The 23733-nt window shown below is 42.6% G+C and overlaps 1 protein-coding gene across 1 annotated transcript; it reads right to left on the reverse strand.

Moving 5' to 3' along the window:
- Nucleotides 1-1637: 1637 nt before the first annotated feature.
- LOC133360336 (mucin-2-like) lies at nucleotides 1638-22640 on the reverse strand. The gene is made up of 18 exons (XM_061579003.1): nucleotides 22186-22640; nucleotides 20781-20868; nucleotides 19263-19519; nucleotides 19126-19171; nucleotides 17900-18040; nucleotides 15366-15534; nucleotides 13328-13506; nucleotides 12840-12909; nucleotides 11733-11854; nucleotides 11514-11545; nucleotides 9939-10101; nucleotides 9178-9212; nucleotides 8640-8762; nucleotides 7734-7826; nucleotides 7119-7250; nucleotides 5332-5371; nucleotides 4200-4323; nucleotides 1638-3575 (listed from the first exon to the last, which is right to left on the reverse strand). Exons 1-18 carry the CDS (start codon nucleotides 22579-22581, stop codon nucleotides 3299-3301), a joined length of 2487 nt encoding a protein of 828 aa, XP_061434987.1. The 5' UTR covers nucleotides 22582-22640; the 3' UTR covers nucleotides 1638-3298.
- Nucleotides 22641-23733: the final 1093 nt, after the last annotated feature.

Here is a 23733-nt window from a genome sequence, read left to right on the forward strand (position 1 = left end):
GAGATGGTGAGTGAGCTCAAGTTTGTTTCACCAGCACGAGACCACGATCGTCTCATTTTGCAACATGATCTGGGTCGGAAAAAAAAGCGTGTGATTAGAAATGTAAAATCTTGCATAAACATAAATGAACGTTCAATACATTATTGCCTGTAGTGCATGTCGGCACAGGCAGATTCTTTTATACTAACCATAGTGCAATTATGTTATGGAAATATAATCGGGCGACTTGCACTAACGTGTAAACAACACTGGTAGCTCGTTCAGCCACATTGCAGAGGTTCGCGGTTCTAATCCAGCGGCCGCCCCGATTATGTACCGCCGGTGTACGAACCGTAATTAGGAGCCGTCCATAAATGACGTCACGCACCTAGGGGAGGGGGGGGTCAGACATTTGTGACGATGTGTGACGAGGGGGGGGGGGGGTTGAGAAATCTGCCGTCACATCAATGCGCAACTTTAAATAAATATAGAGAACACGTTCTACTTAATTAAATAGATATTTTGATAAATGTTTCTCCTACAACATCAGAGTGCAGCGCCACATTAAATACGCACTACAATGACAATAGTTTAAAGCGATTTGAAGCATGTTTTATTTTGGGGGGGGGGGGGGCAGAGCTTTGTGACGTCATATTTGAGGGGGGGTCTGACTTTTTGTGACGCCGTGTGACGAAGGGGGGGGTCAAAATCGTCCAAAATCGCGTGACGTCATTTATGGACGGCCCTTTACTACTTGCTTGTCCGCTTCACCGTGGATGATAAAATTCCCGTGACAGTTTGTTCAAGGGAGGACATTAACAAACCCGACACTGAGCTACTATAAGGGTCTGGAGTGGTGTATTTCCTCTCTCGCCAATGCTAAAAAGTGAGATTTTCGTGTAACGCTATCCGCATCACACCTCCAGTTAAAAAAAAAGCCCAATGTTAATATAAATAACACCGCTTAGATGTAAATGAGACCTCGTCTAAATGAGACCTGGACGAATGATTTGATTCGAATACTTTTCTCCATTAACCTTTAATGCTTTAAATGCCAAACGAATGGAAAATGTCACTGAAGCGCTTTTGTCACTGGTCTGTGGCCATGGACTAGAAAGAATTGTAACAGCTTCGATCTATTCATGGGCTTCAGACCGAGGCCATGGTGATTCTGTAAATGAACCTTATGGCGGTACCCCAGGGTACCATAGTCCCCCGGCTCTCGCATAATGTCCGTAACGCAGTCATTCTTAGTCTGTTGATGGTCGGCGATGCGGCAATCGACTCATCTCGACGAGCTGTACACGATGCACGATTAAAAGTTGAATTTTTCGAGAACGGATTTTTTTATGCTAATGTTTGGCATTTCGACATCGCGGAGTAGCACTGATTTCGGATTGATTGGTACCCCAGTCGCAGAATTAAGTACACCCCTGGAAAAAAAAAAGTGTCCCAGAAATAAAATATTTAATTGCCTCTGCTATTTTGTATTATTTGGTACCCCGGGGTACCGCCATGCTCGTGAACAATATTTAAAATGAAGCTCTTGATTTGCATGAATGCGCTTTGTTCCACACGTTCAAAATGTTGTGCCTGGTACAAAACAACTAGGAAACCAAATTCAGATGCTCATATTGTTTATTCGTTTTGGTGAGATACACAAGGCAGATTTTAACCCGTTCAACAGAAAACCCCCACTTAAATTGTTAACATGGTTTCTTGATTTTTTTTTCAGTGTGTATAAAGTAAATTAATGAAAAAATATATATACATTTAATCTGGGCAAGTTGTGTCACATACATTCAGATGCTAGTGAATATAGCTGCTTGCAGTTCAGGTCATACCTGTATCTCTTACCTTTATCCTCTATGAAATCCAACAGGTTACTTTGGATTTTAAAGAGCACTCAACACACACAATGCACCCATCTGAAACTCTCAGGCAAGTAACAATTCATCTTCCCATAAATGTCATTGTCACTGTTCAGGGTCACGATTTCATTTTATAACCGTCAAGTTTTTACAATCTTCTTTATTCTGCATTGATTGTATAGTTTTGTCTGCTCCAACAGCTTACATGTGATATGAACGGATCGTTTACATATTTATTTCATGTGTTACAACAATGCTCACATATGATTTGATGCAAGTATCATAAACTTAATGCAAGTATCATAACAGTAAGACAAAAGACCAATATTCCACTTAATTATATTCACCTTGTAATAGTCAGTGTTGTGCTTTTAAAATTATGGCTTAGCTCAGTAGGGTTGTCCAACCCAGTGGTATAATCACTTTACCACATCTTGCACTTCTCTAAACATTTTCCGCCCAGATATTGTTTTCCAATCTATTCCGATGCAGCAGACTCTCAATTATCTGCAATTACGTTAACCGCACATATGCAGTAGTTATTTGGTAATCCACGATGTTAAAATACCGGTGTCTAGCCTATTATTCGTCCTGACACCCTTTCACCCATCTTCGTTATGTCTTTTGCTTGGTGTTTCCTGATCTGCTCATGCACATCTGACATGCGAGGACACCCCCCGTTACACCTTCCCTTTGACATAAAACCTCTGAACTTCGATGACATCAACGTTTCCTCCCCATGGAAGACAGCAAAGCAATGCCCGGGCCAAACGAGATCCTGGTGATGTGCACTGCGAACACGTGGTGTTGGTGACGATGTTGAGGGCGACGAGAGGTTGAGTCATAGTTTTAAATGGTTATTGATCCCTTGGGTTGGCTTGTTGTGGCAGGCACTACATGACCTCGCTTGTATTATCAATTCTGCCGATGACAATATCATCCGGAATGTCCTTGATCTAGTCAGAACTTGGAAGCTAAGCAAAAATGAGCCTGGACATTTTATGGACGATCACCATGCACAGCAGCAGATTGTTGTCAGCTGCTGTGGAGCTACTTGGTAGGTAGCAGAGGGGAGTGCAGCAAAATCCATTGTTTTACTGCACTCCTGTGCCCCCACATCTACGCTCCCCACCTTCAAATACGGTAATTGCCATGACCCGCACAGCATTTGAATTCCCTCATCCAGCAGTGGATTGACAAAAGGGCTGTTCATGTACACGCATTATGAATGGTAGCGATTGGGTGATTATGGCCAGGATGGTCTGAACAAAAAAAAAAAACCCTTCATTAAACACGACGCTGTTCGTTTATTTTAATTACCATTTCATAATTCCTCACTAGTGTTTATCTGAACATAGGCTTCCCCACCAGTTTATCGCGGTTAATTGAGAATCCCCCGTCACTACTGCACCCGCTCACGACCGCCCTCACGTCTCCCTAGCCCCGACTCACGGATTCGCCTGTGCCCTCAGCGCTCTCTTGCGCACCAGGCGGGGACTGTGAGCGTTATCGAGGCCCACGTCACCTAGCAGGGTCAAGTCGTCAGCGATGCTGCGCACGCTGCGATCGCAGGCGAACTCCTTACAGCCGCACTTCTCGATGAAGGTGTACGTGGCATCGAACCGCGTTCCGTTGGAGCAGAGGAAGCTTGTGCTCCGTGGGCGAGTCTTCATGTCTCTGCAGCACTTGCATGTGTGGTTGACGCTGTTTCCTTGCTCCGAGTACCTGGACACACCAGGGTCACCAAGCTCATCGTTATTTCACGGTTCGCTACGTATCGCTTCTTGCTCTAAAGATACCGGACGGGGGCTTGTGTTGCCTCCGAAACGTCGTGATTTAATTTATTTTTTACCTACGTGACTTTACTGAAAAAACCAAAGAGTATGAATCATTGCAGTCACGAAAACTTCAAATCTAGAATTAATACCGGACTCCGTTTAGCTGTGTTCTAACTACGAATGGGAGGTGCGGCTGCCTCCTCGAGTGGTCAATAAGCATAACTGTGACTGCAGTAAGGTGCGGTCCATGACTAACATCAATTTGTAAAGAATAGGTCTCTATAGTCGTCTATGGGCCTCTTATGGGAGTCTATAGGTCTCTGTGGGTCTATGGATCTCTATGGGATTGTAACTGTAGCGTAGTGCGATCCATCATTCAAATCACCAATTTTTCCCCCCCACACACGCTTTTGCAGGAGATACAAATGTAGTCCATCTGGCGATCCTAGATGCCATCAAAAGGCTTTCTAAACTCAACACGCACAGTTTTCAACTCGGTCCATTGCAATTCAAATCCCTTTACAAAATAAATATTCAACAGAATTTGCTCAAACAGAGACTCCGAACGTACATGGAGTAGGTGGGGCAGGAGCCTTCGCAAGACACCACCTCCACGGGTTCCACACTGCTGCACGCGTCGTAGAAGATGTACTTGGACGAGTTGAACAGTCGGCAACCGCCTTGTGACATATTACCTGAGGACAGAAAAAATATTAACACAAATCAAACTATTGAAATAAGGCACAATAAAATATCATATGGACTTCACTGTGATTTTTGTTGATAATACAGTGAAACATTAGTAATTTGCATTGTTTGCTATGTGTGGGTCAAAGCCCTTCCACATTCCTGAGGCAAGAGCCAGGTCCTTAACAGGACAGTCACTGTTGAGGTGCAAGAGAATGAGGTGTGGAGTTGAGGCTATGACACTGGCAGAGAATGACTACGTGGCAGGGTCTCCGAGGTTGCTTCACAACTCACAGCCTCAACTCAGGGGTGGCAACTAATCACGTCGCACTGCCCGCAACATAGCCTTGCCGTGCATCTATAACGCCTGTTATGCACGCTGGTCACTTATCCAAGTACTACCAAAGCTCAACCCTGCTTAGCTTCCGAAATCTGATTAGACCGGGTGCTTTCTGGGTGATTTGATGAGGGGTAACGCATGTGCGTATGTTGAACTTCTTTTGCACCGTACGTAGCCAACCGTGATAATCATGGGTATTGCAATTCACAAATGCCTCAAACAGAATTCTGATATTTATAAAAAAAATGCACCATGTTGTGTGTTTAATAATTGATTTACAATTCATCCAAATTATATACTCATAAAAACATGTCAATTGAAATATGACTCACAATAATGACATTTTTAAAATAAACTTCGTAGGGGGGGAGATCGTGAAATGTCCATTGAATTGACTCAATGAGGAGCAAAGTCAAAAAAGTAAAAATGATTTCCTGCTCAAAAGAGAATGGGGGTGGTGCTCATCTCGTGTGTACAGCTCTGAGGCGGTGGTGGAGATTCCACATTCCTATGACAGGGGCAAGTATCCATAGAGCGATCGGACAATCATTGTTGATTGGAACTCGTAACCTTCGCAATTGAGCCACTTGCTCTATTGGTGGGTTCATTAAGAACACGCATTATAAAATAATATCTCGTTGATTTTTACAAGAGTCATTTACTTCTGTTCACTTACAGGTTTTACAGCATTTTGCTTCATCCAGCATGATCGTTCCCTAAACGAGAAAAAAAATCACATTGCATATATTTTCAGCACACTTTTATTGACAGGACCTGACAGTCGTACATATATATTCTATTGATGTGTTATAATAGGCATAAACCAAATGCCCAAAGATCTCAGCAGACACCAGTTTCTTATTGTAAAATAATTTAAATAACCATTAGCAACATCGCCCCCTACTGACCAACTAATGTCGACTTGCAGGCCAGTACTGTGTCTTCTGGAGATTGGAATCATTGTGATGTAATGTACTTTGATATGTTGGTGCATTTAAGTGCCATGTATATACAAATCTTCATCCTCGTTTACTGACCCCATCAGATTCTGGTGTGTCAGTCTATTAATGTTTAAGGAACCCATTCGGGACAAGTATCAGGAGGAACCCTAAGGCTTAGTTTCAACATTCTGCTTATCCTGGCCCACGTGCGTGTGGAACTTGATTTGATTAAAATACACAGATACGTGAAGAGACGAAGTATGCATTCTGACCTCTTTGTGTTCGAGAACGGCCCACAATAGTGGATATCACAGAGCAAACTCGGAGATCACTTAAAAGTGACCTCTGGTTCACACAGTAGGGGGCAGCACTTTCTCAGCTACCATGCTGTTATGTTTGTCACATGGCAGTCCAACCTACATTTTTGTAGCATATTAGGAATGAACCACTCTTTTAATTATTTCCTTGTGCAGCAATGGAGTAAAGTGTGGTTTTGTGAAGGTCCTTATGTGCTGTGCAGTAGTACATCAATGCACATGTGTCCACCAGCATGCGATACTGAGTCGGGCCTATAGGTGGCTGGCAGGGTTATTGAGTAACCAACCTGTACACAAGTCACGTGGTTAATGGCAACTCGGTTGAGGATTGCTGTGTGACACACGCGCTGTTGCAGGTAAAGTACCCAAATGTTGTTTTTGATAGTTAGATAAATGTTCTACTCTTTAAACCTTGGCTTTGAATTGGTAGTTTGTAATATATTCAATAGGAGGCGGTCTAGCACTGTACACTGTAAAGGATGACATACTGTATTTAATACTGTTAATTCTCTAAGCTTGATACTGTTTATTCTATAGCCATGCCCATGCACCCAGAGTATGACTACTTGCAATGATAATAAGAATAGGACACATACAGTAATAAGTTGTACAATGGTGACAAGTACAGTACGTATACAGTACAGATAATGGGTGTAAGATACTAATATAAGTGGATGGTATAAATAGACATACAGCTTAGGATTAAAGTAATATTCGAATAGCAAAGTGGAAAGGTTATGATGAAAGACAAAGATGGTTGATCAGTAGTGGAATTGGGTTTAAGGGAAACTGTTATTAAGTAACCTGACCTGGACACCAGTCACGGCATTAATGGAAACTCGGTTTAGAATTGCTGTGTATGTGACACACGTGCTGTTGCATTTTACAGATTATAACAATAGATGTGTTTGGCCTCGATTTGGAGAACCTGCCCACGTCCTTGATTTTGAGTGTGCAACATTTTTCATTCTCAGAGCTAGATTTTGCAGAACATTAACGCGATGATATGTGTGCGTGGTGATCAACGACTGGGCTGAGCCCATCAATTCACTGCACTTGAGATGCTGGTTTAATCACAAGCCCGGATTCAAAGTCAGGTTCTCGACAGTGCCAGCTCATCGCTCTGACCTCTTGAGCCACTAGGCCACCTCCCCACAACACGGTTCTTAACACGGTGTCCTTAAAGTGCTGCTGTGTGCTGTTACCGGCAGGCAGTAGTCAGGGTTGAAATTCTGGGAGCACTGAATGGTTTGTGTGCTCTCAATTGGCCCTCCATTGATAGAATCACAATGCAGAGTCGTGCAGTTGTCTTGAGGGTCTTGCACAGTCTCTCCAGGCTACATCAACACAAATCATGTCATGATTAACAACTTTAACTATGCCCATGCTTGCTCACTTGGAAAATAACAAACCAAGTAAAACAATATTGTGGAATTGCAGATGTTGCCACCATTAGGAGTGATCTTTATCAACAGATCACTTCCACTCGGTATGTAGCATTCCGTTACATACACACATACATAATATAACGTGGGTTGCTGATCAGTAATTAGTAAACGTGTTGACATCATTACTCTTCATAATTTGGTTTAATCACAGATAGTCGAAATCTGAATTCGATGCCAGCTGAAAATTGTGCAAAGATGCAGATAGAAATGCGTGCTTGGAATGATCCTGACAGACAAAAAGGGTCAAATAACCCACGGTTATATTACATCACTCAGCCACCTCAAACGAGTGTGTGTGTATACATGGCGTTTAGGCACTGCTATTACACGGTAAGTATCGAGTCTGCACTAAGTGTTGTATGGACACTTTACCTGTAGCAAGATTACTCTTCCAGACATCTTAAAGGTACAGTTTATCTTCCTGCACTCGCAGCACGCCCCCTGTTGGTCCACGTACTCATATCCCTGCATGATTTGAGACAGAAACAATAAAAGGCATAAAGATTACTCCTCGTGGCGAATTCTGTTTAATTGGGGTTGTTACCTTCTATAACATGTTTCTTACAAACATGGATATTGAAAAATAAAATTAACTTTCGATTTAAAGCTTTTGTGACTGCAGGGATTCATCTTCTTGGTTCTTTCGGTAAAGTCACAAAGAAGGGAAATAATAAAATAATAAAAATAAAACATAATAAAATCCAATTCTCACGACGTTTCGGCCACAACACAAGCAGCCGTCCTCAGGTGAAGAACAGCGCTGTCGGAAAGACAGCGTCCCAATGAACACGGTCAAGCTTGGCAGCGTATATTTAAGCTGGGTTAGAGGAGGAGAGCGCCTTGACAAAGGAGTTTACATATCAACAGAGGAATTTAGCATATTAATGGGAAATGCAGATATGGGATTAGTCACTACTTGTGGAATGTGTAGGTGGTGGGGGGTCTCAAAGTCATATTATGCTAGTGTATTATGTAGGATTAGCAGTAATAAAGGGAGGAAGTAGGATTAGCAGTAATAAAGGGAGGGAAATTTTTATAGTAAGGAGCTGCAGCAGCCAAACCACCACGTAAAAAACTAAAATATAACCTACATCAATATCATCAATATACTCAATATACTCTCCAATAAGCTGAGCTACTAACAGTAAGTCAGGCTACAACAGGGTTGGTCCTTCATTAGGATATTTGGCTAAATCTTTACTCTATTTTATTCCAGTGTGGAGAAAATCCAGGAGGGTGCATGCAGACAGAGTGAAACAGGTGTGCGGTCGATCTCACCGTTTGACAAGTCTGATTACAGATTATCTTCTCGCACGTGATCTTGTTAAACTTTGTTGCATCATCGGTCTCATTCGTGCACTCACAAGTGGAGCAATCCATCGAAGGCACTTGGGCGCTGACCTATGGAGAAACCGCAGACAATATTTGTAAGGTAGCCAGAAACCGCCACCAACAATTTCCCAAACTTTGTGGTCTGCCCATGGAGGGGGGGGAGGTACTTGATATGTTTAACCCCCGTTGTGTAATTTGTGGATAATTTTTCAACTTTGGCAAATTTGGACCACGACGTTGACACACAATAGCCTACTCTTGCAAAATATATCATGGCATCTACAGCCATTGACGGCGCACTTTTTGTTTTCGTTAAAACACAGTCGGTATTAATCAGACTATTTTTCTGTACAAATATCTCCCATATAGCCTGTTAGGGCAAGTGCTGTTCGCAAGGATATATTAAGGTCGGGCACGGCCAAAGACAAAGACACACACTGTCACACACAGGCAGATCGTCAATGAAGGCAGTGACAACTCTTACCGGGTATCTTATTCCATTGTAAAGGCACACCCGCACTGAAACAAGCAAATAAAACACACATTTGAACAATGAGATGCAGATTTCCTTAAGGAAGTTAAAACAAATCACACACTTGCATAGGCAGGATCAATATTGCTCCCCACTTGGCATACTGGCAGGGTTGGAGAAGACTTCAGCCCCCCACGGAAAACCCACCCTGTTATCTATGACATCTCTCTACTGAATTTATTTCATGCTTATGTGAACAGAAGTATCTGCAGCACATTGTACAAAGATAAGTACACACAAATACAAGCATGCACGCACACGTACGCAAGCTTATGTGTGTGCACGAATATATGTATCGTCATTTAATATTTATCCTGTGCCTTCATGCGGTACATCTCAAGGCGCCTTGCGGCAGGGGACCCCCAATGGCAGTTGTCCCTGCTTGGCACAAGGTGAATGCAGAACTGGCCTGCAAGTGTGTGTTGGTCTGTCATTAAGTGGCAATGTTGCTATTTGTCTTCCCAATGAAATAATTTCCAATTACAGTAATTTATCACATTTGGACCAAGACATTGGCACACATGGCCTAATATTTTTCGAATAGTCATGAGATCTTTAATGTCCACTGTAACGCAAACAGTTTGTATTTTTTATGAATACACCCGCAGTATTAATCAGGACAGCCGCGGGGCTCGAACCACAAAGCTCTGCAACAAGCAGCAAACGCGCTTCCGCTCGGCCACGTCACCACACACAAGCACGCATGCACTTACTGCACTTGGGGCAGCAGGCGTCGCTGGAGTTTCTGATCGCCCAGCCGGGCTCAGTGCAATTATTGTACCCCAAGGGCGGGCACGCAAGTGGTTTGCAAACCACGGAGCGCGTCCCGGCGTTACACTCGCAAACGTTGCAGTCGCTGTCCCACGTTTCGTTAAGCTGGGGGGGGAGAGAGGTGGAAGGGGCAGTGTGAGTTGCGCCTGTCCCAACCAATTTAACAGTCGTCTTTCTGAGAGGAGGATGGCCCCTTTTTCATGGCAATATGGAATTTCCACTACAGGCTGAGGGCCACCAATAGAGTCTAATGTCACCACAACACTGAACTGACCACGGTGGTGTAGCTTCAACTTTTATTTGTCAATTACATTTTATGTCAAGTGATCTTTATATAACAGCTCGTGAGAACCCATTGAGACCAAAAGTCTCTTTTTCAAGGGAGATCTTTGCTAATAGAGAACAGCGGAGCATAAAAGTGCAACGCAGGACCAAAGCAACATAAACTAAATCATAAGGGAGATGAAATATAATTTAACATTTAAACACAGTTATACATAAGTGAGGTATCGCTCAAATACACTATTGTCAGAGTAGTGAATACAATGTTAGATTTCACAGACGCTTTGTCAATCCACTGATGAATTAAGGCCTCTCCAATTGGTACGAGTCATGGGGGTTCTTTACCCATCATCACACTGGTCAGTGCAGGTGGTTAAAATATCATGCCCTGAACCAGTTCTGATATCGTTCGCCACTGATGTTAGCCGTGGGTTCGTAGCACGGTACATAGATGACTGTGCCACTGCTCCCAGTGAATCTAACAGATCTTTACAAACTGAAAAGAAAGGTTTTTCAATTTTAAATCAGCTGCAGTGTTGTTCCACGTGTAAGGAGTGTCACGACTGACGGAAGCTTTCCAAATTTGCTATTTCTTTTTGGAACATGACACAATAATTTTGAAGTAGTCTTAATTCATGGGGGTTTGTTGGAGCGGTCGAATCAAAATAAGAGAGTTCAGAGGCCACTCCTGGACAGGAACAAACAAGGAAAGCACGGAAGAGAAGAATATGGGGGAGGCCCTTGCCTAGATATTATTGGTGGTGATTTGTAAACGCCTTAAACACAAACTTAGGCCACTGCATGCTTCTCCTTATTGACAGCAGTAAGCAACCCATCAGAGAGATCACTGTGATGGGCAGAGTAGTTATCAGCAGAATTAAAGAATAAACGAAACAAGATCTGGTTTAGATAGGACCTGGTGACCTAGATTGAAAAAAAAAATTGCGTGTTACCGATTTCAAAATTAGATTGTATTCAGCACTCTTAAAAACCTCCAGATGCAATCAAGCATAGCCTAGGGTAAAAATTACATTAAAAAATGTTGCCCTGTTTCAATAAGAAATTTTGGAATGTTTTTGTTTTCAGCAAAGAGAAAAATTTCGCCTTTTTAGCCCCTTTTGATTAGGTCAAAATTGACACCACTCACTCCCTCATTCAATTACTCTCGACTGGCAACTGTGTATACAAATATTAGATTCAGTGACACGTGTAGCGTCGAGTGACCCAAGTTTTACCTTTTTACGTTCACCATTGGATCCAGCACAGCCTGAAACACAAATTCAGCAGTTGATTAAAAATGTTTAAACAATTATCATGGCACTGCCATTTGCATCACCCTTATCACCATAATAATCATAATAACACACCAATTCATCACAATATATTAAGCATTAAAAACTGGAAATTCAGCTGCCTGCGTATGTCACGTTGAGGTAGAGGCACTGTCTACGTACCACAGTCTGATACGCATAAAGACTCCTTCATTGAGGAGTCTGTAGAGGTCAAGAGAAACTCTCCTTCTGGGCAGAAGCATCCCTCATATGTTCTGTTGCTGATGTTGATGTCTGGGATGTCTCTGCGAATAGTTCATTGAAAAATACAGTAGTTAGGAAACTACCCTATCTTCCATATGATACTGCTAGTAATAGTTCATACAGTATTGTCTGCATCATGGTCATGATGATAAGAGCAGAGCACGTGGTAGCAATTGGTGAACTGGTCTCCTTGCGTGTCAGTCTTCTAGTGCTCTGTTAATAATCTAAAACATATTTTTACTAGAAACCTGCACAGTTGTTGCTCACTTCACAAAGAAAGAGACAACAACTCGGAGGGACGAACCACAGACAAGTGGGAAGGCAGCCAAGCGGTGGGGCCGGCACCAACAATTTCCCAAGCTCTGCAGTCGCCTAAATATGAAGATTTTATTGAGTAATTATGTGATTATTTACATGTCGGAGGAAACTGTAGCGCTCACAGAAAACACACGGTAGCGAGGGGGCCGACGCTCTATCCTATACAAATGGAACAGATGGAGTTCCACATTATGCTGTCGCCTTCTCCGGGTGAGCCAGGGTATAAGCGCCTCCTCAACGCCCACGGGAAGGATTACAGGCCACTTATATAGCCACAGCCCCGGGTCGCCCAGCTGACAAAATTGTGCTCTCTTGTTTTTTAACATAAACTTTGAAAACACATTTAATTCATTAAAACATTTCATGAAAAATATATTTCAGCCCCCCCACCCCATAAGGAATATTTTCACCTGCCGTGATTAGGTAGGGGGGTAGGGGGCAGTTGCGTGGCTGAGCCCAAAAAACACGAGTGGCTCACAGAGTGATAGGAACCAGAGGTAGGGCCCTGACTCAGTTCCTTAGTTGTTCTTGGGCCCAAGAAAACCGGTTGGTAGTAGCCATGAAAACAGCACACCATTTATGTAGAGACCCCATGAGACTGATGTGTCGATCTCCCTGTTTTCTTTTGACTTCATAGACAGACAAGAATACGGTACTTAAATCCCGATATCAATAAAATTCACACATTACAATTTTAATACATCTTACTTCAAATTGCAGCTTTTATCAAATGTTGTACTGCACTGATGGTAAACTCTTCCTTCTGGACAAGTGATATCTGTAAACAAAAACATACAGAATATTACAGTACACTGTAACAACACACAATCGTGACGTACTAAAGATATGTAGATATTTATAGCTGATATAGCTTCACCACACCCATTAAACTTCACCACGCGAGTGAGTGCGAGTTGGTGAACTGTATTTACCACCCAGTAAATATTCCTCCTTCGGTGTGCAGAGGTAGCAAAGGACACTGCATTATTAACAAGGCGAGCCGAGTTTGATTCCCAGCCATAGCGAGTGATGTCAGAACCAGTCCTACCCTCTCTTCACCAACCCTGACAAACTAGGGTGGTGAAGTACAGTCACAAAATCCTTATGCATGACATCCATTTGTTGGATGGATAATGGCTGGATCTTTTTACTTTTAAATGTACGGAAAAAAAACACTTCACTGGAAGGGTACTTACCGCATGTCCCATTTGTGTTTTCCCTCCATGGAATGCAGAAGCCGAATTTTTCACATTCCTTGGAGTAGGCCTTGATACTGGCACATGCAGCATTGCTCGTATTTTGTGCGCACTTGTCAAAGACGCAAGAATCATAATAGATGTCCGGGGACAACATTTTGTTGCAATCAGCGAACAAACTGCATACACAAAGGCATAAATCCATAAGTTTATCCTCGGGTAGGCTTCTGGGGTAAGTGTTGTGGTGAGTGCTGTCAGCAAGCACCTATTAAGGCACTTGAAATAAGAGTGAAGCAAGAACCATGTAGAACTATGGGCAGCATGGTCAGACTAATTATGATGATTGTGATCCCTGGTACACAGAAGCCGATGTACTATTTATGTATATTGTCAAAACACTGAAAAAACTAAATCAATTCTAAGTGTATAGGCTGGCAACAAAAGAGTCAGAATATTTAATACACACAACATAAATATTTTACATATTTGAGATGGAGATCTATAATAAGACTGGAGGGATTGTGCACCTAGTATGTTGATGTCACGTGACATTCCAGGCATGATGGGAGGACCTATACTTTGGTCACACTCGTGCTTCTTGCTGTCTAGAAAGCACGTTTTGCATGTATCATTACTAAAAATGTTTTAGTGAAACTAAAAACTTGATCCTCATTTGGTGGAAAATACTCTCTTACATCTATAATACAGTTTTTGTTGGGTTAGATCGCGTAAATATGTGTCGTTAAACCCGTAATTACAACTTGCTGGCGAAACGTCGTACTCAGATTGCAAATGTTGTGGCTTTGCTCTCCAACACACTGGTGTGCTGTACTAGTGTTGAGGAGTAGAATGATGACGGGATGTCACACTCGCCTCGAGAGGAGTGACGTCATGTCCCCTCGGGGTATTTGAGGGGGGACCGGTGACACAGACGGGGTCTTCGCCGGGAACCGGGAACGTGAGCGGTGGGGAAGTGGGGACCCAGGGTAAGGGAGAAATAGCACTAGGCTAGGGGGGCTACTTTACCCGGCTGGCCAAGTTGGATGAACCGTCGGTCAGCGCTGTGGGAAGAGCCCGTTAGCCTGGAAGGCGTAGGGATTTCCCAGTACCCTTTCCCCTGGGGAGATTTAGCTTAGCCAGTGACTTGTGTTAGCCCTTCCCAAAAAGCTAGGCGAAAGCCCTTAATAAACCGTTTGGCGTCAGCTCCGACAAGGTCTGCCTTCGTGTCGTGTTTCACACCTCAACACTAGTATTGGCATGTTGTTTACGTGATCAACCTTACTAATTGGCTGTGTCGGGTGGTGGTGGGTTTAACGACACATTTATATATTTACGCGATCTAACCCAAAAAAAACTATTATGGATGACATTAGTCGCGAAAGCCTACGTGTTAAACTGCCTCTCTTACATTTAAAGCCATCGGGTTTCAGATGAAGACACTGTACCAAAAAAGCAGCTATTAGGACAGTTTAAAACAATAACTATCCTTTTATGGATAAGAATAAAATATGTTCACGTGTTTCAAAATGCTGACATATTGGACCATCGTGATTTTCCCTCATATTGAAAGACTGGCATCAGCAATTAAGCAGCAGGCTGGTTCGCAAATAAAGCTCAAACAAAGAACCCATTGCGCAAAATTAGAAAATGTGTCAGTCTTTTCCCTAATTTCCAAAGGAGTTATTGAAGGCTCAGTACTTGGTTCATTTTTGATTTCATTATGCAAAAAATGTTGCCAGTTAATACATAAAAATTGTTTATGCCATTATGGCCTTATATATGCAAGGAGTTGACCTAGATTATCATCATCATCACATTAATAATCATAATCTAATTTATCATCGTAGCAAATTGCCCCACCATTCATACGTAACTGGTAAAAACAGAGGGCTTGTGCCCCACCCACTCTGGATTGTGTAACCGATCTCAATGGGTTCTGACCTGTTGTAGAGCACCCTCACAATGCATTATATATTAGTGAAATCATAATCGTGTGTGCTTTGACTCAGCAATTAAGACAATATATATGTACACAAACCTGCTCTTGAGGATGTCGCAGGGCTGGGATGGGCAATGTGGCCTTGGTGGTGGTGTTGGTGTGGTGTAATTACACGTGGTCGTATTCCAGGCGCCTGCCATGGCTGCACAGGAAACTGGGACACCGTCTGGCAAGCGACAATCGTTCGACGGGACGTTGCTGCACTTCCCTGAAACGTCAAACAACCCATTCGTGTCAGGAATCTTCAATTCACGTACAATTTAAAGTATTTAACAAACGGTTAACCCAAATGGTCTATTACCCCAAATTATAACAGATGTTGACATTTTTTTAAATCATATAATTGTAATATACGTAATATACTTCCTATTTAATGCCCTGAATCCAGCAGGCAATTAACGTTTATAAACTAAAAATATACTATTTTTATTTTACCAGGAAAGGCCCACTGAGGTATAAAGCTCATTTCTCAGAAACGACCTGGCCACAAATGACAGCTCAACGAAGTAGCTTATCATGTGAAAATGTATAGCAGCCAAATACTCTGCATATCTATATCCCTGCAATGAAGCCTTTTTCCTGAAGTGTCTTCCAAGAAATGGACATCGCTGCGTTGACCTCTTTAGCCGATGCAAAAATCTAGATTGAAATCTCATTTCTTTAGAACTGCTTTTTGTGTTTAGTTTGTTGTCCTTTCCTGCACCTTGGATTAGCACGGTTGAATATGAACGTTGCGAAATAAGTTAAACATATGTAGTGACAGAACGGTCACTACTGTGTTGGCCCGTACGAGGGCTGGGGGCCCCAAGGGGGTGCCTGGGGGGTCACGTGCTGGAGGGATCCGGACCTTCCCAGAGGTGGGGGAAGTGAGGCGTGGCCTGGGAAGTGAGGCGTGGCCTGGGAAGGGAGGCGTGGCCTGGGCGGAGCCGGCCACGCCAGAGAGACGAGATATAAGGGTGGTGTGAAGGCAGAGCAGGGCTGTTCCTGAGAAGAATGAAGACACCTCGTGAAGATGCCAGAAGAGAGGACCTACAGTGAGCGAACTGCCAGCAGCCACCTGGCTGGGTCACGCTGGAGCGGCTAAAATACAATGGTGTGTTAGCTAGTGTAGGTCGGTGGTCACCACCCTATGTGTAGAGTAAGAGTAACTGTTGAGTAAACGTTGTGTTAATTAATAAATGAGTGTTGCCTCCCAAGAAGTGTGTGCGCCTAAATTGAACCCACTACACATACATACAAGTGTCGGAGCATACGCAAATGAACTCCCTTCCCAGGGGTCCTACCTGGCAAAGCCCCCAAGCGAGCTCCCTTCATATCCCCAAGTCTCAACATTAACGGTCCATTTAATGCAGCTATGAAGCCTGTGGCCAACCACTCGGCCTCCTCCTCCATTCACAACTAGGTTCCTTCGATAACAAAATCTAGGGGAAAAAGCTTTAGGGCTCCTCCATTCACAAGGAGAACTAACCCTGGTTGGCAGGGTCAACCAATGTAAAAGTGAGACGCATGCCCTAAAGCATCTTCCCTTAGATTTTGTTATGGAGGCCCCCCAATTAAGTTGATTAGACCGCGTGCCCCGCTGCCCACATAAGTTACAAATACAACTAAGGTTACTCAGGCTACAATACAAACCGATCACACGTCCATGCCAATGCAGTGTTATAAAGGCATTTGTTTCATGCTGTGTACACGTATTTTTGTGCTACTCAGGAATTAGTTTTATGTTGTGTATCAGTGTGTTTTGTGTTCGTAAGGCACTTGTTTTCTGTTGTGTAGGAGTGTGTTTTGTTGCCACAGTGTGGCGCCGACGTTCCCCACACACATCCAAACAATGTTCCTGCACGGTATCCCTTGCCAAGACCTGCGCCCTCCCCCAGGGCCACGTGACCCCACCAGTTTGGAACAAACTCCTAAGCTAATTTTTAATTTTGGGAAGTAAATGGAGTTGCCTAACGCCTAGGACTTTTTAACAGTTAACGGCCAATTCGTTTCACTTTTTGCTCTGGTGTGAGTGTTTGGTCAATCTATAAATCTAATATTTATAATGTACCACATTCAGCAAAAAATTGAAGTGCAGATGACACTGAGAAAATGTAACTAAATTAAACTAAACAGAAGAGAAAAAATTGTTTATTTAGTCTGGTTGTTGGAAAGTGGTGAGTGGAATCAGTGTTCATCAAAATGTGACTGGAATTGTTGGAAGGCAGGGCCAACAGGTGAAGGGTGGGTTTTATATATATAACTCTAACCTAGCAAAGAATCAAATTGCGCGATGAATCTGCTATGTATGAACTATGCACATTATATTCTAATGGTGGGAATAAACTTAGACAAAACATATATCACGAAGATAATATGAACGAGACAGTATAAATAAATATGAATACATCAAATTGGGACCCCAAACTATGAAAATGACTCCCTCCCTCTCTATATTATGCCAACTGATTTCTGTACAGCGTCTAGAGATGTGGTAGCATTTAAATGCTATATAAATTAATTGCGTTGTATGCTAAGTGGAATGTGTTGTAGAAAGCACTTTGCGTTTGCAGCAACGTGAAATGGCCACTCACCACATTGCCCCTCCGTCTTGTTCCCAAAGATTGCGTGTGACAGCACAATGGAGAACGTTAGGCCATCAAAGATTATCCTAGAGTTAATCTTCTCGAAGTTCACAGTCAAGGTGATTCCAGTGTAATCGATGGAGAAATTACCTTCACAAATGGGACAGGTTCGTCACGAAACAATCTGCATACATTTTTGTCTCAAATGCATTTTGCTATCTATGGAAGAATACATTGTTGTAACATATTAATGGTACTTATTATAATTAATTAGACTTTATAGAGCAAGCTGCTTGTTTAGGAAGGTTATCAGCAAGCGCAGTATTGGGTATACAATATTGGAAAATGCAGAACATTACTTTTCTTTACAATCCACCTTGAAAGTCGATGTAAGCACTCCAGATAAGATTTGGGTGATCGAGTAATTTCCCCTATAATTACGGTACTCCGTGAGTAAAATAATTTCAGTAGATACAGTGCACAATATTAGCCTATAACCAAATCACCTGGAATGAGCCCGACCCTATCAGACCTCAGAACCTATGAAGGATTGAGCCTGGATAGTGCTTGGATGGGCAACAACCATGCACCGGATCACTGCGATCTTGGGTCGGAGTACAGAAAATGCTCCAACTATCCAGCAGGCTGCGATTCAATTAATGGATTAATGAAAGTCTTATTTAGCCAGTTACCCAGCTAGTTTGCAAGGAAGATCCGTTCTGTATCAGCACAGCGATTGTAATTGACTCCAAGATGATTTAGGTTAAAACGTAACTTTAAAAAATATGCGGTTCCGAGTGAAATTGCAAGCCTAAGGACGCGGCAGCGGTTGCTGAGGATTATATCATTACTCCCAATGCACCTAGCCAATCAGCTGCCAGTGTGATTGCAGCTTGCACCGTGGGAATTGAGGAGCCATGGAGGCTGCTTCAGTAATATTGAACTCGAACAGTGGTGCCATCCCTAAATGATGTCCCAAATTGACGAGGTGTATTTGTCCAAACCTATCTTATTGAATCACAGTTATTTTCAAGTCACAACTGATCAAACTAAGTCGTTCGGTATTCAGGCCTAAATACTTCCCCCAGCAGTCGTTCATATTCAAGGACAAGTTTATTTGTTTAATCAGATGGTAACTCGCATTTGCAAGAGTGACTTGGGTCACCATTCTGACAAAAAGAAAACACATAAAATAAAGTACAGCATTGAATCAAATAGAAATCAGAGCAACTCACCTGGAATTTTGTAGGGAGTTTGTGTAATTATCCCATTCAATAATACCTGCAAAACAAAGCAATCCCAAACCATCATTTCCTGGAGGTCTAACTCACATATTTATTGTATAAATTGTCAATTTAAGTTTACCCCATACCTTTATGTCGGTTGTGTTGTTTGTCCGCTCCAGTCGAATTTCGTACTGCTCGTAGGAAATGATCAAGTTCTGGGGACACGAAACGCCATCTTGGGCCCCACAATCATACGTGTCGATAAGCACTTTGAAGTGAAAATTCCAGTCTATCCCAGAACCATTGATCTGCTGCACCAGAACATACTGGCACACCCCCTGGAAGTCATATTTATTGCCGCCAAACGTCAAAAAGTGAGGATCTCCCCATCCGTTACAAAAACCTGCATTAAGAGTGGGGGTAGGGTGGCAGGGAGGTGAAAGTGGACACACACACAGAAAATAGAGCATTATAATCAAGCAGCCCTACCTACATCCTGCTATACACAAAGATGCATTATTTATGTATTAACCCTCAGCATCCCACTACACGAAAAAAGACCCCCACACCCCCACCATGTCTTCCACTCTTCACACTCTCTTACCACCTCCATCCTGCGTGCTCAAAATTGTCCGATCTCATCCCACCATGACATTTTTTGCATTCCTCTGTTTCTTTTTCCCTCAATTAGCCATTTGTTTCATATCAGTCATTTGATAATCCAGTTCAGTGTCCTGCCCAGCTCAATTTCAATGTTTTCACTTTATAAATTACAATTGTTATCCGATGGTTTAATGATCAAACCTTATATCTTCAATTGAGTCTAACCTGTTGGCAAACCTGTAACCTTGTTGTTGTTTAACTAGAGTCCAGGTGTATGTCCTGTAGATCTCAACTGGTAAAATAAAAGAACCCATTAGCTTAAAAAAACACTTGTCATTTTCCTTTCATAAAGCTTCTCAATGACCAACATTTGTGTCAAAATGAGGGCTACTAAAATGCCATTATTGGTGCCTAATGTGCTGGCTCTGATTGGCTGTTTGTGCACATGGCAGCCGAATAAAAGCAGAACTACTCTAGGGTGATAAATAATATGGTGGCTCGGAGCGCAGAGCATGCTGGGAACTGGCACAAGTTGCCTTATACTGCTAATCGGATGCCAAAAGCCTTAGATTTTTGTGAACACTTCACAGAAGTAGTAGTGGGTTTTACACTAACTTTAATATCATACGTATGAAAGTACCTGGAACACTGAACGGTCAAATATATGCCATATTTGGCTTTAGTCCTTTAAAACCTCTACTTTAATTGTCTCAAGAGTTGTAACGCTTATTTTTAGAAGCGTTCTGCATTTACATGTTTTAGTGGGAGGAACCTGGAGTACCCAGAGAAAATCCCCACGCATACAAGGGGATAACACTGAAAGCTCCGCACAGATGGATTCAATCCACAGACACTATCCAGAGAGTGGACAAAATCTATAGGTAGACTGCAACTAGTGCTGTGTTGTCATTTCCTGGCAGGTTGACTGCTCTCACAGCCATCATGCACACCTACAATAGAACAAGAGCATGTAGTAAAACAATAATTGGCAAAGCTCAGTGGGGTGTTGAAAAACCCAGCTTAAAATGTGAAGGCCATCTGAATGTGCTCTACAAACTCACATGGGCACTCGTATTCTTCACAGCATCCTTTCTTGACAAGTTGTGGTAGAGCCTTGTTTTTACATACTGGCTGGACTGGGGTTTTGCACTGTTAGAAAATATAAGATGACATGCCAAAGTAAGAACAATATGTACATACAATTACATGCATTTACGTTTACAAACCATCCAAATGCAACCTTATCTTAATGGTATAATGGACAGCGCAATACACTATAAACATGTGGAACTTGCCACGGCTAACACTAGTGGCAAATCATATCTGAAATGGTTTTGTAAATGGTTATGCGAGTGAAATGAAAATACGATATTTACAAACATGCTACTTGGAGGTGGCTGGGTAGCTCAAGGGTCATAACCAATGAGATGGCACCCCTGAAATTCTGGACCAGAATCCTGTTTTCAGTCATAAGTGATTTAACTGAATTCTAAAGTAAAGGCAGGTTGACAGTCTCAGCCCAGTCACCAAATTACTGCTCAAAAAACCATCACATTACATGTTTTTTAATTCAGTTAATTTGCCCTTTACTCTCCCCCAGTCGGTGAATTATGGCAGCGCACACATGGAATGCAGAGCCCCTTGTTTCGATAAGATTTCGCTTAAAGAGATCTCATCCAATTGCAGAATAATTTTTTAAGGGGACTGAAAACTTAATTTCGTATTTATATATCTGGAAACACATGAGATAGAGTGCCATATAATTTTAATGGAATCTGTGGATGAAGGAAGACTATAATCAGGGGCACGACCTATTTCAACGAGGGGGCTATGCAAGATACGAATACGGATGTTTTTAACCCATATACAATAATATGTAGGCTATAACTATATATTAATTCAGCTGCACCGTGAATTATGTTTAGAAAAAGGCAGTCTCACAGTATCGCTAAATAAATAAAAGATGTAAGGGTACAATAAAATAAGTTATCGTGCATCTTGCTTTCATGCTGGGTCTAGGGTCTAGGATTTCCTTAAAGGGGGTGGATCGCGCAACTTTATGATCGATTAATGATAGCCAGATGAGTTAATTGGGCTTGGTCCATGGTAGAGTGCAGGTCATTTTGAATGCATTAAAAACATATTCTTAACATTTTTTCTTATCTATTGATTCGAGACTCCCTTGTGGCCAACTGGGCCCCTATGCATCGCATACGCTGCATACCCCCCATAGTTGCGGCCCTATCATATAACCTTGAGACTAAAATTTGTTTACCCATGGGATCTAAGGATGAAATTCGCCTTACAAACGTAAATTATTGATTGATTACATGAAAAACTGTTAATACATTTCTAAAAACAATTTAGAATACCTCTTATCTGAATAGCCAAAAACGTTTAACTGTTAAATAGCGGCGATAGTATCTGTTCAGAATAAAAACACGATTTATTTGGTTCAGTACTTACTGGAGGGCAGGTGGGAGTTTGTGGAGACGTGTTGATTGTAGATTTCGATGGCGTTGTGCTTGACGATTTTGTTGAAATGGATGTTACTGTTGTGGTTGGCAGTGTCACGGTTGTTGTCTCAGTTGTTGGTTTGTAAGTTATTGAAGTGGTTGCTGAAGATTTGCTAGAAGGCTGGAATGTTACAGTTGTTGATGGAGATTCAGTTGATTGTATGGTTGTTGATGACACTGTGAAGGGCGTAGTGGTTATCGGATTACAGCATACTCGAATCTGGTAGTCTTTGCACAATGGGGCATTATCCTTATTGAGGCAGAGAAGTCCATTGGAGACATCACAAGTGACATTTTGTGCAAAATTGGGGAAGGCTAAATCTGGAGTACCCACGACTTGGCACATGATATTCACAGGATAGCTCGTAGGGCAGATGTCGGTACCACTCTCCCTGATGTGTGCAAATGTCTCATTGTCACCTTCATTTCTTAAGTTGGGGATATCAGAATTGAGCCATTTGGACCACACGCATGCTATAGTTGACTCGGTGATTATTGAATTGGTTGATGAAGGTGCTGTTGTGGGTGGGGGTGTAGTTGTTGATTCTGTGATTATTGTGGTAGATGGAGGTGCTGTTGTGGGTGGAGGTGTAGTTGTTGATTCTGTGATTATTGTGGTAGATGGAGGTGCTGTTGTGGGTGGGGGTGTAGTTGTTGATTCTGTGATTATTGTGGTAGATGGAGGTGCTGTTGTGGGTGGAGGTGTAGTTGTTGATTCTGTGATTATTGTGGTAGATGGAGGTGCTGTTGTGGGTGGGGGTGTAGTTGTTGATTCTGTGATTATTGTGGTAGATGGAGGTGCTGTTGTGGGTGGAGGTGTAGTTGTTGATTTGGTGGTTATTGAGGTGGTTGATGGAGGTGCTGTTGTGGGTGGGGGTGGAGTTGTTGATTCGGTGGTTATTGAGGTGGTTGATGGAGGTGCTGTTGTGGATGGGGGTGTAGTTGTTGATTCGGTTATTGAGGTGGTAGATGGAGGTGCTGTTGTGGATGGGGGTGTAGTTGTTGATTCGGTTATTGAGGTGGTAGATGGAGGTGCTGTTGTGGATGGGGGTGTAGTTGTTGATTCGGTGATTATTGAGGTGGTAGATGGAGGTGCTGTTGTGGATGGGGGTGTAGTTGTTGATTCGGTTATTGAGGTGGTAGATGGAGGTGCTGTTGTGGATGGTATAGTTATTGGCGTGGTAATTGGTAAGATGTAATCTCCCGGTGGACAGCACACTCGGATCTCATAGTTTTTACATCCTCCTCTGTACGGATCCTGCTTTTCTTCCAAGCACAGGAGCCCTTTGTTGACATCACACATGATGTCAGTCCCCGTCTCTGACAAATTCTTTCCTTTAAAATCTCTTGCCCGACAATCTATTAACATGGGAACACCGGTCCCACAGATGGCATGTCCTGTCTTCTCCTGGTAGTGAGCATACGTCTCATTGTCATTCGATGGAGTATTATCATTGGGGTAGTCAATGCTGTCCCATGATGTCCAGATGCATGGACC

Source organism: Lethenteron reissneri, chromosome 68 (genome assembly GCF_015708825.2).
Source record: "Lethenteron reissneri isolate LAM-NWPU_2019-01 chromosome 68, ASM1570882v1, whole genome shotgun sequence".
Classification (NCBI taxonomy): Eukaryota; Metazoa; Chordata; class Hyperoartia; order Petromyzontiformes; family Petromyzontidae; genus Lethenteron; species Lethenteron reissneri.